Source organism: Jaculus jaculus, chromosome 1 (genome assembly GCF_020740685.1).
Source record: "Jaculus jaculus isolate mJacJac1 chromosome 1, mJacJac1.mat.Y.cur, whole genome shotgun sequence".
In the NCBI taxonomy this organism is placed as follows: Eukaryota; Metazoa; Chordata; class Mammalia; order Rodentia; family Dipodidae; genus Jaculus; species Jaculus jaculus.
In genome coordinates, this window is record NC_059102.1 from 51,157,307 (window position 1) to 51,176,909 (window position 19,603).

At 44.1% G+C, this 19,603-nt stretch overlaps 1 protein-coding gene across 1 annotated transcript in view; it reads left to right on the forward strand.

Annotated features, from left to right (window-relative positions):
- Positions 1 to 7,671: 7,671 nt before the first annotated feature.
- Gldc (glycine decarboxylase) overlaps positions 7,672 to 19,603 on the forward strand; it is a 112,003-nt gene continuing 100,071 nt past the window's right edge. The window contains exons 1-2 of the mRNA XM_045144434.1: positions 7,672 to 7,944; positions 8,536 to 8,614. Of these exons, the coding sequence (XP_045000369.1) occupies positions 7,672 to 7,944; positions 8,536 to 8,614 (352 nt within the window). The remainder of the gene's footprint in view (positions 7,945 to 8,535; positions 8,615 to 19,603) is intronic.

Below are 19,603 nucleotides of genomic sequence, written 5' to 3' on the forward strand. Positions count from 1 at the left end.
ACAAATAAACAACAAAAAAAAACCAACTATAGACCATATACAAAATCATGGAAAATAGGCAATACACTACTAAATGATGATGAATGGGTCAGTGAAGAAATCAAGAAGGAAATAAAAAATTCATAGAATCAAATGATAATGAGAACACAACACCACAAAACCTTTGGAACATATGAAGGCAGTTCTAAAAGAGAAATTTATTGCTTTAAATGCCTATATTAAGAAATTAGAAATTTCAAAGTGGAAAGTGGTGGGGGGAGGGAAGGAATTACCATGGGATTTTTTTTTTTTTTAAAGATGGTTATACTCTTTTTTTAGGTTCATTTTTTATTTATTTATTTGAGAGCGACAGACATAGAGAGAAAGACACATAGAGGGAAAGAGAGAGAATGGGCGAGCCAGGGCTTCCAGCCACTGCAAACGAACTCCAGACGCGTGCGCCCCCTTGTGCATCTGGCTAACGTGGGACCTGGGGAACTGAGCCTCGAACCGGGGTCCTTAGGCTTCACAGGCAAGCGCTTAACCACTAAGCCATCTCTCCAGCCCAAGGGGATATTTTTTATAATCATGGAAAATGCTAATAAAAAATAAAAAAAAAAAGAAATTAGAAAGCTGGTTGTGGTGGCGCATGCCTTTAATTCTAGCACTTGGGAGGCAGAGGTAGGAGGATCACTGTGAGTTCAAGGCCACCCTGAGGCTACATAGTGAATTCCAGGTCAGCCTGAGCTAAAGTGAGACCATACCTCCAAAAACTAAAAAAAATAAAATAAAATAAAACAAAATTAGAAAGTTTGGAAGTAAACAACTTAATGCTGCACCTTAAGGCCTTGGCAAAAGAAACACCAAAAATCAGTACACGGAAGAAAGAATAATATTAGGGCATAAATTAATGAAATAGAAACATAAAAAATACAAAGAATCAATGAAACAAAGAGTTGGTTCTTTGAAAGGAAAAGCAAGATTGATCAACTCTTAGCAAATCTGACCAAAAGAAAGAGACACAAATCAATAAAATTAGAGATGAAACAGGCACCATTACAACATATACCAAAGAAATTCAGAAAGTCATAAGGACATACTTGAAAAACATATACTCCACTAAGTTTGGAAATCTGAAAGAAATGGATAATTTTCTTGATTTATATGACCTACCAAAATTAAATCAAGATGAGATTAACCACTTAAATAACAATCATGGAGCTCCAAGCAGTTATAAAAAATATCCCAAGTAAAAAAAAGTCCAGGCCCAGATGGATTCACTGGTGAATTTTACCAGACCTTCATGGAAGAACTAACATCAAGGCTTCTCAAACTTGTCCATAAAATATAAAAGGAAGGAATTCTACCAAACTTTTTCTATGAAGCCAGCATCATTTTAAATTGCCTTTTTTTTTCTATTTCTGTGAAGAATGCCATTGGCATTTTGATGGAGATTGCATTAAATATGTAGATTGCTTTTGGTAAGATTGACATTTTCACAATATTGGTTCTTCCAATCCAAGAACATAGAGTGTTTTTCCATTTCTTAATGTCTTCTGCAATTTCTTGCTTGAGCATTTTAAAGTTCTCATTGTAGAGATCCTTCACTTCCTTGATTAGGTTTATTCCAAGGTACTTTTTTTTTTTTTTTTTTGAGGTAACTCTAAATGATAATGATTCCCTGATTTCATTCTTAGCATGTTTGTTGTTAGTATATAGGAAGGCTACTGATTTCTGTGTGTTTATTTTGTATTCTTCTACATTGATAAAAGTGTTTATCAACTCCAACAGTTTCCTAATACAGTCTTTAGGGTCTTTTATATAAAGAATCATATCACCTATAGATAATGATAATTTGATATCTTCCTTTCAAGTTTGTGTACCTTTTATGTGTGTCTTTTGCCTTATTGATATAGGTAAGACTTCCAATAATATTAAAGAAATGTGGGAACAGTGGATACCCTTGTCTTGTTCCTGATTTTAGTGGAAAATCATTTATTGATTTGTGTATGGTGAACCATCTCTGAATCTCTGGGATAAAGCCTACTTGGTTGGGGTGAATAATCTTTTTGATATATTCATATATTCTGTTTGCCAATATTTTCATTTAGAAATTTTGAATCTATGTTTGTGAGGGAGTTTGGTATGTAATTTCCATTTTTCGTTCTATCTTTGTCTTGTTTTGGACTTGTATGTGAGTTGGAATACAATTTGGCAACAGAGGCCAGTAAGCTAGAAAGGGGCTATAAGGGAGGGAGGAGAGGGGAGGACTTAAGGGGATGGCATTGCTTATATGTAAATAGAAGAACAGATTACTGGAGATGGAAAGGCCTAAGTGAGGTCAGGGGAAGAGATTGAGTAAAGAAAGGGTGGGTATGAATAAATCATATGGAAACCTACTTTTTTGGACAATGGTGCACCCAGAAGCCATGGATTGTTATTAGAAATTTTTCAGTGCCAGGGATGGAGTACCTTCCAAAGAGTTGATATCCCCAAAACATTATAGGCCATTGCTGAAGGTCTTGGTTTCCCGCCAGTAATAGATGGTAAGACCAAATTGCTGAAGATTCCACATGCTTGGGCCGCAAGGTCACTGAGAACTCTTGCTGGTGCTTAGCTGATAACTTCCTCCGTGTAGACCAGCTGACAGAAAACTGAAAAAAGCTATGCTGCATGCAGTTTCATGGGAAAGAGAGAAGTCCTCAGTGGAGATGAACAATGGACACTGAAAACCTTAAATTTGGCCAGTCAGGCCAAATAAGCCAACAGGTGCAGTAGCAGCATTTGATTATGGGGGAAACCAACCACTTTCTAATTTGACTGGAGGCCCACTCCAGGGGAGGAAATACATGCCTGATATTGAAAAACCTATGAAGGGGAAAGATCATGGGCTCTAGGGGTAAAATGCCTGCTGATGTCTGCCTAACTGCATATATTATGCTCACCAAACTACCTAGTAAGCACTTCTCATAATGTTCATACCCATGTATTAACACTACTCTCACTTTTCATTAGAAAAGCTTCCCTTTTAAGGTGGTGGTGACCTCTGGGATGACTCAGAAGGCAGCACAGTGCTGAAAAGAAACGACAGAGGAGTGCTCAGCACTAAATCATATCTATCACACCTTCCAAGACTCAGGATCCATTGTGGAAGAGGTGACAGAAAGGATGTAAGAGCCAAAGGAAGGGTAGGACTCCTTTCAATGCCCTCTTCTAGACACAAAATGTCCCAGATATCCATGACCTCCCAGTACCTGGTACTACCTACAGAACACCATAAATCATAGGAGGAAAAGATGATGACATCAAAATATAAAGGAGACTGATGGAGAAAGGATATGATGGAAAATAGAGTTGTGAAGGGGAAAGTGGGGGGGGGAATTATCATGGTTTATTGTCTATAGTTATGGAAGTTGTCAGTAATAAATTTTATTTTTTTAAAAAGGATGGAAGCCAGGTGTAGTTCTGCACACATTTATTCCAGCTCTCAGAAGGCAGAAGTAGGTGGATTATCGTGAGTTTGAGGCCACCCTGCAACTACATAATAAATTCCAGCCTGAGCTAGAGTGAGATCCTACCTTGAAGAACCAAAAAAAAAAAAAGTGTGTGTGGGGTGGGGGGGGGGGCTGGAGAGATGGCTTAGCATTTAAGGCACTTGCCTGCAAAGCCAAAGGACCTGGGTTCAACTCCTCCAGGCCCACATAAGCCTGATATACAAGGTAGCGTGTGAATCTGGAGTTCATTTGCAGGGGCTGGAGGCCATAGCATGCCCATTTTCTCTCTATCTGCATCTTTCTCTCTCTGTCTCTTACTCACTCTCTCTCTCTCAAATAAATAAATGAAAATAAATTTAAAAAATAAAAACACTGAATATTCAGTTGTGAAATAATAAAAGATTTCTCTATAACTAATTACCAAAAAAAAAAAACCCAAACAAATGTATGGGGGACATATAGGGGTTCTTTCCCTCAGATCAGACCAGCAATCAATCTATCTATCTATCTATCTATCTATCTATCTATCTATCTATCTATCTATCCATCCATCTATAAAGCCTTTTATATATTATTACTTGTTTATAAGTCCAACATCTACTTAGGGCAAGTAGATCTTGGCTGTATTTCTTTGTACTAATCTTATTGCTCCAGAATCTGAGGTAGTATTCTGCTCTGTAATTTCAGTGTTCTGATGTCTCCAAGAAAAGTAATTCATGTTTAGCTTGTTCCGTTTTTTTCTTATTGAAAGTAGAGGAGTGATGACATACTGAAACTGAAGTCTCTAATCTTCCCTGATAAGCTGATTTTCCTAACATCTCACTGTCAATGGTGGCTCAGGGGGTCTCTCTCAGATTTGCAGGGTTTATCTTAGAACCAGGTTACAGTTATCTGTCTACAGTCTGAATATTTTCCTTTCCTGGGTAAATTGCCACACGTATCCTGGAGGGAGATTGGTGACAATATGTTCAGCATACATCTGTAGCAGTATCCTTTGTCAAGTAAGTTCCCCTTTGTATACGAGGCTCTGGGTCCATAAACTGGTTCAAATCAGGGAATTGACTGAGAGGCCAGGTCTCTCCATTTTGGTGACATAACAAACTTTGGCTCATCAGATCAGGTAGCGTCTAGTAGGCTGTGTATTCCTGTAGATCATCTGGCTCACAGCCTACCAGGCCATGTTGCCTGCCTTTTTCTGTTGACCTTATTGGCTTCTACTACTCTGGTATTCCATTATTACTACTGGAGCCTGTTTAGTCAGTGCTCTTGGTGGGGAGGGGATAATTTCATACACACATACAAAGTATTCTGATTACATCCACCACTGTTACCCTCTTCTGTCTCATCCTACTGAGCTTCTTCATCCCATGTAGTTCCTTTTCTACTTTCTTTTTCTCCCTTTCTTCTTTTTTCTTTCTTTCTTCTTTTTTTGTGACCCACTGAGGTAAATTAGCATTGTTTGCATGAGACTGGGTTAGGGGTTGTTTACTACAGTGGCTACACCAGTGAAGACTATAATACCACCACTTCCAAAACCATTCATTGCCAATAGCTACTCTGGGAGGAGTGGAGTCTTGTGGACCCTTTCCCCACTCATGATGGAATGTGGATGGGCTCAGTCTTATACAGGAAACCACAGCTACTGGGAGTTGATGAGTGTTACAAATACAACCATGCCATGATCAGAAGACAGCACTTGTTCCTGTCTTCCTCTTATGTTTTTTCTCATCCCCTCTTCCCTGATGTTCCCTGAGCCTTGGAGGGGGGCAGTAGATAGATGTCCTGTTTAGGGCTGAGCACCAACCTGTCACTTATTATTCTCAGCACTCAATGCCATCTTATACCATCATCTCACACCTGGAGGACAGCAACTTTTCAAACATGCTGAGGACAAAGCTTTTCAAAAATGCTGATGCTCCTTGCACCAATGGACTTAACACTTTGGTGAAAAGACTGTCTTTTGGTTACTCCTGAAGGATAGACTGAAAGTGTTGAAGATTGTGTTACACATGACAAACAAACCTATTGTTAAATGCAGACCTCCTATAGCCACAGAAAGTAAAAGATTTACATCACTGAAATCTTCTAGTTGTCCTGCTTGTCCTTCCAGCTCATAAATTCTTCAGAGTATTCAGAAGCACTTAGCCCTCTTGCCTGACCTTTTAGGTATCTTTCCCACTGGAAGGGCCTCACTTAGATAATACTTGGTCTAGCAAAGACCTGCTTGCAATGGACACTTTAACCACCACTGGCAGTTAAGTAACTGTTCCCCACTTCTTGCCTAAGACCATGTAGCAGACAGCTGAGATGAACTTCAGACCAGGCACAGTTATGGAGGAAAGGATTTATTGATGCTTATAGATCCAGGGGAAGTTCCATAGTGGCAGAAGAAGCTGGCCTGTTTTCACAGGTCTAAGCAGAGAGAAAAAAGCCACAAGACACCACCTAAAAGCCACAACACCAGCACAGGCAAACATACTTATGGAACATCAGGCAGAACTTGGGCACTTTGTACATCTTTAGACTGGAATTCCAAATCCACAACCACACCTTCGGGCTGGACTCTAATACCTTCCCAGTGACACCTCCTCCAGCCAGGTGGCTGCAGATCTAAAATACCAACTTAAATAAGCTCTTCATTATATTGGGGGTCATCATTCAAACTACCACAGACCATCAATGGCATTTTCTCATTTTCCTCTAACGATAAGGTCATCATTGACTTTAAGTACAAAGAATAGCTAATTCCAGACTTCTGTCTTTGGAGTTCCACTTTATGAAGACACTTTTTTTCCCCCCCGAGGTAGGGTCTCACTAGCCAAGGCTGACCTGGAATTCACTATGGAGTCTCAGGGTGGCCTTGAATTCACGGTGATCCTCCTACCTCTGCCTCCTGAGTTCTGGGATTAAAGGTGTGCACCACCACGCCTGGCCCTGAAGACACTTTTGGCTTGTTACAATCTCTGTTTGGGTTTGTTCAGGAAAACAAACAAAACATGCTCAATATGTTATCAGTATATTCAATTATTTCAAGTAAAGGAGGATTGAATTCCAGGTACTGGGTGAGGGAGGGAAGGAAAAAGAGTGAGACAAAGAGAGAGAGGGAGAGAGAGAGAGAAATCCATTTATCTAAAGAGAGGAGCTGGGGTGTGTGCTCAGTGGTAGAGGTCTTGCTTAGTATGTCCTAGGCTTGAGGATTTTTTTAAGTACATATCACAAAGCGAGTCAGCAACTCTGCTAGTGCCACTGCTAAACAGCACCACTGAGCTCAATGAGATGAGAAAACCGAAGCTCAGAGATTGAATGATTTGCTCACAATGCCAGAACTCTCAAACTCCATTTGAGCAGGGCAAGGTGAAGCACACCTTTAATCTTAGCATTCAGGAGGTTGAGGTAGGGGGATTACGGTAAATTCCAGGCCAGCGTGGGATACAGAGTAAGTTTCAAGTCAGTAAGACCCTGCCTCAAAAGAAAAAAAAAGGAAAGAAGGAAGGGAGGAAGGGAGGGAGGGCAAGGAAAGGAAAAGGGAGAAAGAAGAGAGAAAGAAGGAAAGAGAGAGAATTCCCTTTCCACTTTGCCCATAATGGTTTCCATAACGTATGGCAGGGAAAGACACCCTGAATTTACTGGATGGAGGCTGACCAACCTCCCTGTGAGAATCATCTTGCATCTCAGCGATTGGCCTAGGAGCTTCACCCTGGGTGTCAGGGCTGTTCTTCCTGATCCCGCTCCAGTGCGGGCGGCGCACCCTGCCAGGAGGCACCCCCAGCATCCAGGGCCGCGTGTGAGCCGGCGGTGGCAGAAGCGTGACTTAGGGACGGCACGATCCGGGCCGGGAGGCGCGAGACTCCACCCACGCGCCGGGGGAGGGCGGGGCCGTCCTGTCCCCGCCGCCCCCCCGCCGTCCACTGCCATTGGCCGAGGGCTTCCTGGCCCCATCCCACCGCCCGCCTTCTGGGAGACGCTTTAAAGTGTGCGGAGCAGGTGCCTGGGGCTGGAGCACCAACTTTGCTGGAGTCGCTCCGGCTCCGCCGCATTCATTCATCACCTCCCAGCGTCCATCCTCCCATCCCGCCGGCGGTCAGCGGGGAAGGGATCCGGTCCGGCCGCGCAGGGTGGGGGGGAGAACCGAGGCCAGAGGAGGGGCCGAGAGCGCCGCTGACCCTCGCGGGCAGGGGAGGTGACGGCCGCCGCGTCCATGCAGCTGTGCGCCGGGGTGTGGGGTCTGCGCCTGGGCCGTGGAGTCGGGGGCGGCCGCCGCCCGGCGCGGGGCGCGGGCTGGAGTTGGGCGCTGCGGGGCCGGGACAGCAGCGGCGGCGGCGGCGGCGGTGGTGGTGATGAGGAGCGCGGTGCGGCCGCGGCCTCGCGCCTCCTCGAGCGCCTCCTGCCCCGACACGACGACTTCGCTCGGAGACACATCGGCCCCGGGGACAAAGACCAGAGGGAGATGCTGCAGGCTCTGGGGCTGGCGGTAAGGCTCCCCTCATCGGGCCACCCATCCACCCGGCCCTCCCGGGGCTCACGCTCCGTCCTGCCCCGGGTGCTGCCCGCGAGGCCTCCGGGCTCCAGCCCCGACCTCACGGCCCCGTCCCGCCCCGCGAGTGGGTCCCGGGCCCGCGTGAGAGCTCGCTCGCGCTGTGTCTGCGCGCCTCCTCTCTCCACCTTACTCTTCTCTACGCGCTTTTCGCGCCTCCAAGCTGGACCTTTGAAAATCGCCCACAACTCCAGCAGTCTTGAAGACAACCCCTAAACTTTGCAGGAAGAGGAGAAAAGACCCTCTGATTAGCAGAGTGCGTTTATCCGGTTAGCTCCAGTTGCAGACTAAAATCCAATCCAAAGTGACTAACCGCTTCGCTTCATCATTTTCCCTTCTCCAAAGGATTTCAGGTTTGCTTAGTTCTCCTTTCAAAAACAAACAAACAAACAAAACCCTGATTATACGATTTGGATGAGATCCCCACAAGCCTTTGTAGATGCAGCACACAGAAGTGCCTCTTTAAACTAACTCGGAGGCGTTTTCCTCCTCCTTTATAATGTTCACCAGCTTGCGTTTTGATTCTAGAGCATCGATGAGCTGATCGACAAGACCGTCCCTAACAGCATTCGCTTGAAAAGACCCTTGAAGATGGAAGACCCTGTCTGTAAGTGTCCGGGAGGACTCGCTTGCATTGGCCTTGCTCTGGCCTGCTTCCCTTCTGTCATCTATGATAGCCCAAAGTTTGGGCTGGGGTTTCTCAAAACTGAAAATGTGTTGATGAAAATGAAACAGCAACAATCCATATGTGCGGGAAGAGGGTAGAGTATTTTCTTCTCCGAGAACGTCGATGTAGCCTCTTTATTCTACAGTTGCATGCTTTACAATAAATAAATAAATACCCTCGCCCCACAGGGTTTTTCCATCCTTTGGGCCCAGAGATGTCTTTGCCTCTACAGATCCACATAGACTTAGAAAGGGAAAGGACTTGCCTAAGGCAATGCAGCTAGAAAAAGAGACCAGACGGGATGAGATCAAGACTCTTGGCCTCTATAGCCGGAAGTTATTCCTACCACAATAGCTTTAAGTTACTCTGTCTCACCTCTCTCTCTCTCTTCAAAAAAAATATTTTTTTTAATTATTTTTTTATTTGACAGAGAGAGAGAACGGGCGCTACAGGGCCTCCAGTCACTGTAAACAAATTCCAGACACATGCGCCCCCTTGTGCATCTGTCTTACGTGGGTCCTGGGGAATCAAACCTGGTCCTTTGGCTTTGCAGGCAAACGTCTTAACCGCTAAGCCATCACTTCAGCCTTCTCTCTTTGTTAACATACCTACTGGAAGGTAGCAGTACTTTTCATTTCCAAATTAATTTTTTTTCTAGAGAAACACATGTGATTTGCTCTTGGTTAAGAAAGATCAATTATTCATTGTCTTTCTTAGTAGAACTGTTTTAAATAGTCTAAAGATGGCTTTTAGAGTATTTTTATGTGGGTAATTGACTTCCATGGGGTGGAGGAAGAATCTACAAGTCAAAGGCACAGGCAGAACTGAAGGGCTCTTTAAGAAGAAAATACAAAGAACATACACACACACACACACACACACACACACACACACACACACACCCGGGACAGCCCAACCCCCTTCACCTGGTTATTCATACCTGGGAGAAAGGTATTTGTCTCTTTAAAACGTCTAGAGAAAAGTGAAGCAAGAGTAGCTGTTTCTGTGTTTTTCTTTGTTTGCTGTGGTTGGTTGTGGTTTCTACAGTAAGTATAGTTGCAAAGTGTATTTTGTTTAAAGGATGACCTGAGGTGTGGAGCCTGTGGAGTTGGCTCATGTAGTGCCTCAAGCTATGCTGAGTACACTGAATTGATTGAGACCTAGAGACAGAGAGAAGCCACATATAGCTCAGTTTTAGGAAATTAGAATTCTGATTCAGTGAACGTGAGAAATAAAAGTTCTTTTGTGAGACAGGGTCTTGCATGCAGCATAAACCAAGCTGGCCTAAAACTTGCAACCCCCACTGCCTTTTTCTATTGAGTACTGGGATTATAGGTGCGTATTACAATATTAAGCAGTTCTACAACTTTATTATTTTAACTTTTAAAGTGCACGTATGTGTGTGTGTATCTATGTGCATGTTCCTGTGTGTTCAGCATCAGGTTCTATACTTCAGGGGTTGGCCACCTTTTTTGAGATAGGGTCTCTCATTGGCCTTAACACACAGCTGGCCAGGGGGCCCCATTTCTGCAATGCTGGGATTACAGGCAACTCTCACCAAGCCTAGTATTTTTTTAAAAATATGTTATTTATTTATTTACCTAACAGAAAGAGGGAGAGGGAGAGAGACAGAGAATGGGTGTGCCAGGGTCTCCAGCCACTACAAACGAACTCTGGATGCATGCGCCCTCTTGTGCATCTGGCTAACGTGGGTCCTGGGGAATTGAACCCTGGTCCTTTGGCTTTGCAGACAAATGCCTTAACCACTAAAGCCATCCCTCCAGCCCAAGCCCAGTATTTTTTACATGGGTTCTAGGGATCAAATTTAGGTCCTCAAACTTGCACAGCAAGCACTTTGCCAACTGAGTTATCTCCTCAGCCCTCCTTTGAATATTTTTAAAGTAAGTTTTTGGTGAATATTTGGAAAAGTGAATACCTTTCTGAGACTCTCAAAGTTAGAATGTTTAGGTTAGCGCTTTCTACAATACACTCTAAAGTAAGATGTTCTTTTAAAAGCACTGTTGCCTGGGAAATACATCAAAGTTCTTCCTCCCTCCTTCCCTCCCTCCCTTCCTTTTTTTTTTGAGACAGGGTCTCTCATAGCCAAGGCTATGGAGCTGCAGATGGCCTTGAAATTCTGACCTTTCTGCCTCTGCCTCCCAAGTGCTGAGATGTCAGGTATGTGCCACCACACCCACCTGATGGTCTATCCTTTTCAGTTCAGATGAGTAAATTGGCCATCAGGAGACGCCTCCCCTCTCCCCCATTCTTTGAAGTAGATTCCTGCTGTCATTTGCAGCTAGACTATAAGCTTCAAATTTAGCAGCTTCTGTGAGATTTTTTGGGTTCATTCTGTCTGGTTAGTCTGAAGTGATTCACAGAAAATAATTGCATAGTCAGGAGTCATCGTTCTCACCCCATTCCACCTTGTCCTGAAATGGACAAGCTTGCTTCTTGGAATAGTAAGCTGGGGCGGGGGGGGGGTGCGGGGGTGATTTAAGGTTGGAGATGATGTGTTTGCAAGACATCAGTGTTTGACTGTGCTGTGTGCACTGGTCATGGGTAATGAGTGATCTTTCTGCAAGGAGAGCAGATTGCTCCATGCATCCGCAGGCAGGAGCTTTTCCATTTAGTAGGGGAGCCATCTTACCCAAACATGTGACAGCTTGTGTTTTAGTGTGGTTGGGAATTCTGCACCAAGGATTTGTTTGCTATGGTACTGTAAGGAACATGTGGCAGTCTTGAATACTTGATTACTTGATAACTACTAGGATTTTCAGAATTGTGTGGAGATATTCGAGCTAGTTTCCTTTTGTGTGTGTGTGTTTGTGTGGTCTGCATGTGTATAGGCATGCTTATGTCTGTGGATCCATGAGTATATGTGGGGGAAAGAGATTGATGGTTGGTGTCTTCCTTAGTCTCTATTTTATTTTTTTTTTTTTTCGTTTTTTTGAGGTAGGGTCTCACTGTAGCCCAGGTTGACCTGGGATTCACTATGGAGTCTCAGGGTGGCCTCGAACTCAACAGCAATCCTCCTACCTCTGCCTCCAGAGTGCTGGGATTAAAGGCATGCACCACCACACCCGGCTCTTATTTTTTTAAGGCAGACTTTCACTAAACCAAACTAGAGTTTTACCAGTTTGACTAGGCTAGCTAGGGAGCCTATTGTCTCTGCCTCCTCAGCCCTGGGAGTAAAGGTGCATGCTACCATGCCCTGCCTCTTACATGGATGATGGAGATCTGGCCTTGGGTCTTCATGTTTGCTTGGCAAGCTCATTATCCACTGAGCTATCTCCAAAGCTCTTGGATTGGTTCTTTCCTTTTCTAAAAAAAATTATGAAGTAGCAGAGGCCAGTAAGGTAAAAAGGAGACATAAAGGGAAGAGAAAGGAAGGGAGGAGGGTACTTAATAGATTGATATTGTATATATGTAAGTACAATGATTGTGATGGGGAGGTAATATGATGGAGAATGGAATTTCAAATGGGAAAGTGGGGGCGGGGAGGAGGGAATTACCATGGGATATTTTTTTATAATCATGGAAAATGCTAATAAAAATTAAATAAATAAATCTAAAAAAATTATGAAAGGTTCATTTTGTTAAACATGTATGCCATGCTTACCATGCAAGCTTTTTTCTTTTCAATTTTTTTTTTTGTTGTTGTTGTTTTTTTGTTTTTCGAGGTAGGGTCTCACTCTGGCTCAGGCTGACCTGGAATTCACTATGGAGTCTCAGGGTGGCTTCAAACTCACAGCGATCCTCCTACCTCTGCCTCCCGAGTGCTGGGATTAAAGGCGTGCACCACCATGCCCGGCCTCAATTTTTTTTATTAACAGCTTCCGTGATTATAAAAAATATCCCAGGTAATGCCCTCCCCCCATTTTCCCCTTTGAAACTCCATTCTTCATCATATCCCCCACCTCAATTAGTCTCTCTTTTATTTTCATGTAATGATCTTTTCCTCTTATTATGATGGTCTTGTGTAGGTAGTGTGAGGTCATGGATATCCAGGCCATTTTCTGTCTGGGGGGAGCACGTTGTAAAGAGTCCCACCCTTCCTTTGGCTCTTACATTCTTTTGCCACCTCTTCCGCATTAGACCCTGAGCCTTGGAAGGTGTGATAGAGATATTGCAGTACTGAGTACTGCTAACACTTCTTTCCAGCACCATGATGCCTTCTGAGTCATCCCAAGGTCACTGCCATCTGAAAAGAGAAGATTCTCTACCAAAAATGAGAGTCCCATAAGAGTATGAACATTAAGAGAAGTGCTTACTGGACAGTTTAATAAGCATAGTTATACATTTAGCCAGGCAGCAGCAGACATTACACCCCTAGGGCTCATGACTACCCCTGTTTTAAGTTTTCAGTATCAGGGATGTATCCCCTCCCATGGAGCTATCCTCCAGTCCAATTAGAGGGCACTTGGTTTCCACCATGACAGACGTGCCACTATTGCACCTGTTGGCTCATTTGGCCTGGCTGGCCAAATATAAGGCTTGGAGTGTCAACTGTTGAGTATCTTCACTGGTGATTTCTCTCTGTCCCATTGAACTGCATGCAGAATGGCTTCTTCCAGCTTTCTTTCAGCTGGTCTACATGGAGGAGTTTATCAGCTCAGTTCCAGCAGGATTTCTCAGTGGCCTTGCAGCCCAAGTATGTGGAGTCTTCAGCAATAGGATCTTGCCATCTATTCTGGTGGGAAACCAAGAACCTCAGCAGTGGCCTATAATGTTTTGGGGACATTCAGGACCTCCGTGGCCAATAACTCCCTGGAAGGTATCCCATCCCTGGCACTGAAAATTTTCTAGCAACAATCTATGGCTCCTGAGTGTTCCATTGTCCAAAAACGTAGGTTTCCATATGATTTGTTTATATCCTCTTAGATTTTAATTAGCCCTCCCTCCACCTTTCCTTTACTCAGTCTTTTCCCCTGTCCTCACTTGAACCATTTCACCCCCATTAATCTCTTCTTCTACTTACATATATACAATACCATCCTATTAAGTACCCCCATCCCTTCCTTTCTCTTCCCTGTATATCTCTTTTCTAGCTTGCTGGCCTTTGCTACTGAGTTTTCTTCCTGCTCACACTGAAGTCCAAATCACCATGTACACTTTTGAAAGGTGCTCTTTATGTTTAAATTTAATCCTTATTAAAACTCTACACGGTAAATTTATTCTCTTTTCCTCTCTCTTTTTTTCTCTCTCCTCTTCCCCTTGTCTCAAAGTCATTGACTCAACTAATTCTACCGTCTCAGCTTCCCAGGTAGCTAGGACTACAAACTTGCGCAGTTGCTGTGTTGTCATCCTCTTCTAAACAGGAAGAAGCCATGACATGTATGGGACATGAGATTTGCCAAGGTCACAGCCAGTGATCTTTGGGGGGGGGCAGGATACAGATCCACACTGTCTAGCTCACCTGCCCAAACTCCAAGTCCCAGGCAAAGTAGAGATCTCTTGCCCTGACTCTTCTGAAGTTCCCATTCTACAGAGTGCACAAAGCAAGTCACTGGAATCACTGGCATATGCCCACTGCCCTAGTGGGCACCGTGAGACACTGTGCTGAGGACACAAGTATGGGCACACGCAGGCCTCCACCAGGGTGCGGGCAGTGCAGTACTGAGCCTGAGTACTGGCAAGGGTGAGGAGTCCCCTTTCACTGACAAGCCTAGGGGATGTTCTGTAGGCAGAGGGACCAGCAAGCTCAGGTGGTTCCAGTTCCATCAGTCAGGAAAGAGCGTCCTCCTCTCTGACACTTCAGAAAGTGTCTTCAAAAAACAGCAGCTTGTCAGTTGGCCTCTCAGTAAGCCATTATTCAAAAAAACAAGCAAGGGCATTCAGTATAAAATCCTATCAGTTTAATCCTATTAGGTGAATATCCCCACAAGCCCTCCACAGAAAACAAATATGTAGTATGTGTGTTGTGTATGTGTAGTATATGCACATGTGTATGCAGATGCACATGCCCCGTGCACACAAATGGGTAGGTCAGAGGAGAACATCAGGTGTGCTCCTCGGTTTCTTTTACAGTGTATTTCCTCGAGACCGTCCCTCGCTGAACCTGGAGCTGCTGTTCTCAGGCACAGTGGCTGACCGCTGAGCTCCAATGATTCCCTGAACTGGGGTCACAGGCGTGCATGGACATGCCCAGCATGCTGAGGATCAAACTCAGGCTCTCATGCTTGTGCAGCAAGTGCTCTTACCTGCTGAGATGTTTTCCCAGCCCAAGAAATATATTTTAATGGAACATTGGTTTCTCTGAATGGTACCATTATGGGTGATTTTGGCTATCTTTTAGTTATTTTGTATTTTCTGAAGGACTGTGTCTTAATATCATAATTAATTAAAAAGGACTTTAGTATGGCTGGAGAGATGGCTCCGTGGTTAAAGGTGCTTGCTTAACAAAGCCTGACCACCTGGGTTTAATTCCCAGACACCCATGTAAAGCCAGATGCACAAAGTGGCACATGTGTCTGGCAAACCCATTTTCTTTCTCCTTCCATCCCCCTCCCTCTTTGTCTCTCTGTCTTTATCTCTCTATCTCTCAAGTAAACAAAAAATAAGGACTTTAGGAATGAAGCCAATCACCTTAGCTGCGCTATGCTTAGCTATGTAGTCTTTTCAGTGAAGTAATCTCAAAACTAGCCAGACTGAACTAGCTTGAAGTAACCTCAAAAGCTGCAAGGATTAAAGTTTACACAGAGCTGCACATTGCTTATCCTGGGCATGCTCTAGAAGAGAGGGGAAACTAAACCCTCTAATGTTCATTATTCAGCTAGAGTTGAGAAGCTGAGCTGTCAGAATGAGACTCCTGATGGGCTTGTGAGAACTGAATGTTCTAAAGCAAGTCATTAGAGCAAGGTTTTAAATAAATGCTCAATGGAGGGCAGTGATCAGAGAGAGGGCTTTGTGTCTTGCAGCTGCAGGTGATGCCTTACCACCCCAGCTAGCTTAGGCACTCCCTGCACTGACCTCTAGGACACAGGATTGGCAGTTGTTCCCCATCAAGTCTTAGTAGGGCCCCCCTTCCATGCAAGCTCTCTTTCTTTGTCCTTCCCATTTACAAAATTATTATATATATAAGTAGGATGATTTAAGTGGTTTTTTAAATCTGCCAACTGTGGACATAAATGAAGACTAACCAAATGCCAAAAATTATTTATTCTGAACTTGCTATGGCTGTAATCAAATGGGTTTTGGCAAAGTGAGGAGAGCTGTGGGGCTGGGAGGAAGGCTTCAGGAGTGCTTGGATTGGAGGCTGCGGGCTCAGGGCGCTGGAGAAGGGCAGAGTAGAAGTCCAGTGTCCCATGGGAGTGGTGAGGCGTGCGTGCGTGGCTGTGGTTGGTCCGCGGTTGGGAGTGGAACAAAAATTTGGGAACCTACCAGGTGTTAATTTTGTGCATGATCACTAGGGATAGCAATCTGCCTTTGGTCAATGTAATTTAGAGGAATTTGGTTTCCTGGATTGTTTATTGGACACATTGTGGGGGAGTTCGTGTGTGTGTGTGTGTGTGTGTGTGTATGTACCGATTAGTTTATTGGGATTACTTACAGAGTATGAGCGAGGGGTTTATTACAGGAGTATGGGTGACTCAAAGGCAGGGGCATTGTCACAAAGTCCCACCTCATCATGGATGGCAAGCTCATTGAGTGCAGCTCGGAGTCTCTGTGTCAGTTGACCTTTTACTTTCTATATCCTCTAGCATTCCCAGGATCATTTGCAGAGAGTGGGGTGCATTTGGATATTCAATCCCACACAAAGTCTGTCTTCTTACGCTTTATCATTCAGACACTTGCTGTTAGGAATAATACCTGAGCAATGTTTATTGACAAGCTATTATTGTGAGTCATTGAATAAATACATAGGCAATATCCTAAAAGATAACCCATCACCTCCATCAGCTGCTTTTTGGTGGGGACAGAGGGAGTACTGGGAACTGAATCCAGAGCCTCCCATGTAAGTGCTCTATCACTGAGCCTCAACCCTAGCTCTTGTTTTGCCTGTTTTTCTCTTTTCTTTTGTTAGCTTGTTGGTATCCCAGTCTGACCAGGCTGGCATCAAACTCATAGCAATTCTCCTACCTCAGCCTCCCAAGTGCTGGGATTAAATGTGTGTGCCACCACACCCAGCTCTATCTTGCCTTCTTAATAAAAATTAGGTCAGAACATTTTAGTTGTAGGCACTGTAAGATCTATAGATAAGTGCTTAGACATAGTTTAATAGAACCTAGATTTCTAAAACAGTTAGCAGTTGAAGAATATCTTTTGTTAGAAACAAATGATATTTTTGAATTGACTGTTCATGTAACAAGAAGGAAAAAAACCTCAAAGAAAGGCAGTATCCCTCTTCACCGAACAAAAAGAAATGGCAGCATGTGAGGGGTCCGGGGGAGGTGCTTGGGTACTGTTGCATGGCCAACATTGCCAGCTCTGCTGCAACCTTACAGAAATGCTGCCAGTCATTATGGGTATTCAGATAAATGTGGAAGTGAATCTTGATAGATATGAAAGTAACCCTAAAAACTTACTGGCCCACTAAACTAAACTTAGGTGACATATTTCTTTCACCTGTCCTTGGTGCCCTGTGTGGGGTGAATAGACAAATCTCTCCAGGAAAGTCATGCTATATTTATCAGGGAGATAGGACATCAGGTGTAATTTATAGTTAGAGATTCTGTATTACTTTTTACCCTTTGCCTCAAAGGCATCTGCATTGTCAAAAAGCTCACGCCTGTAATCCTAGAACTCAAGAGGCAGAGATAGGAGAATTGCTGTCAGTTCAAGGCCAGCCTGGGCCTACAGAGTTCAGGTCAGCCTGGGCTTGAGTGATACCCTAACTCAAAACAACAAAAAAGCCTTTCTTGGCATAGGTAACAACTCACAAAAGTGACACCCTAGAGGCTGTCTTCCCTAGCAACACAAAACCTTGGGAAAGGGCTTTGAGAAACTTGTGTGTTTCAGGAGCCTCCTGAGGCCTGCCTAGGAGTTGTTTGCTTCCTGACCCCTGCAAGTTTTCCTTTACTTCATGATTAGTTTCAGTGAGTCTACATCCAGGAAAGGTTTCATTCCTGAGGAAATCAGTATACAACAAATATCGAATAATTTCATGATTCTGCAACTAGGATGGATATGGGTACTTGGCTGAGGTTATGGTATCAACAGAAGTGGAAGTGTGGAAACACATGACCAGTTGAGGCATGGTGGATAGATCACATGAGTAGAATGCTAAGTTACGGAGAGGTGTGGAAAACAAGGATTGGGACGACAAATAAGAAGGCCGAGAGGCATAAAAGATTTAAAAAATATATATTTTCAAGAGAGAATGGGTATACCAGGGCCTCTTGCAAATGAACTCTGTAAGCATGCACCACGTTGTGTATCTGGCTTTATGTGGGTTCTAGAGGATCAAACCTGGGCCAGCATGATTTCCAAGCAAGGGCCTTTAACTCCTAAGTCATCTCCCCAGCCCAAATAAAGATTTTTGCTCACGAAGTAATGGAGAGACTTAAAAAGTTGTCATAAGGCTGGAGAGATGGCTTAGAGATTAAGGTGCTTGCCTGTGAAGCATAAGGACGCATGTTTGACTCTCCAGATCCCATGTAAGCCAGACATACAAGGTGACACAAGTGTACCCGGTCGCACATCTGCACAAGATGGTGCATATGTCTGGAGTTCAGTTGCACTGGCTGAAGGCCCTGGTATGCAGTTCTCTCTTTCACTCACTCTTGCTCTCTCTCTCTCATAATAAATAAATTTTTTTTCAATTTTTTTTATTAACAACTTCAATGATTATAAAAAATGTCGCATGGAAATGCCCTCCCTCCCCTCGCTTTCCCCTTTGAAACTCCATTCTCCATTATATTGCCTCTCCCTCTCAATCAGTCTCTCTTTTGTTTTGATGTCATGATCTTTTCCTCCTATTCTGATGGTCTTGTGTAGGTAGTGTCAGGCACTGTGAGGTCATGGATATCCAGGCCATTTTGTGTCTGGAGGAACACGTTGTAGGGAGTCCTACCCTTCCTTTGGCTCTTACATTCTATCCACCACCTCTTCTGCAATGAACCCTGAGCCTTGGAAGGTGTGATAGAGATATTGCAGTACTGAGCATTCCTGTCACTTCTTTCCAGCACCATGATGCCTTCTGAGTCATTCCAACATCACTTCCATCTGAAAAGAGAAGATTCTCTACCAAAAGTGAGAGTAGCATTAAAATAAGGGTATGAATATTAAGACAAGTGCTTACTGGGAAGTTTGATAAGCATAGTATATACATTTAGCCAGGCAGCAGCAGATGTTACATCCCTAGGGCTCATGACTACCCCTGTTTTAAGTTTTCAGTATCAGGGATGTATTCCCTCCCATGGAGCTGGCCTCCAGTCCAATTGGAGGGCACTTGGTTTCCACCATGACAGATGTGCCACTATTGTACCCATTGGCTCATTTGGCCTGGCTGGCCAAATATAAGGCTTGCAGTGTCCACTGTTGAGTATCTTCACTGGTGATTTCTCTCTGTCCCATTGAACTGCATGCAGAATGGCTTCTTCCAGCTTTCTTTTAGCTGGTCTACATGGAGGAGTTTATCAGCTCAGTTCCAGCAGGATTTCTCAGTGGCCTCGCAGCCCAAGTATGTGGAGTCTTCAGCAGTAGGGTCTAGCAATCTCTTCCTGGTGGGAAGCCAAGGGTCTCAGCAATGTCCTATAATGTTTTGGGGGCATCAGGGACCTCCATGGCCAACAACTCACTGGAAGGTATTCCCATTCCTGGCACTGAAAATTTTCTAGCAACAATCTATGGCTCCTGAGTGTTCCATTGTCCAAAAAAGTAGGTTTCCATATGAGTTATTTTATCCTCTTAGATTTTGATTAGCCCCCCTCCATCTTTATTTTACTCATTCTCTTCCCCTGACCTCACTTGGGCCTTTTCACCCCC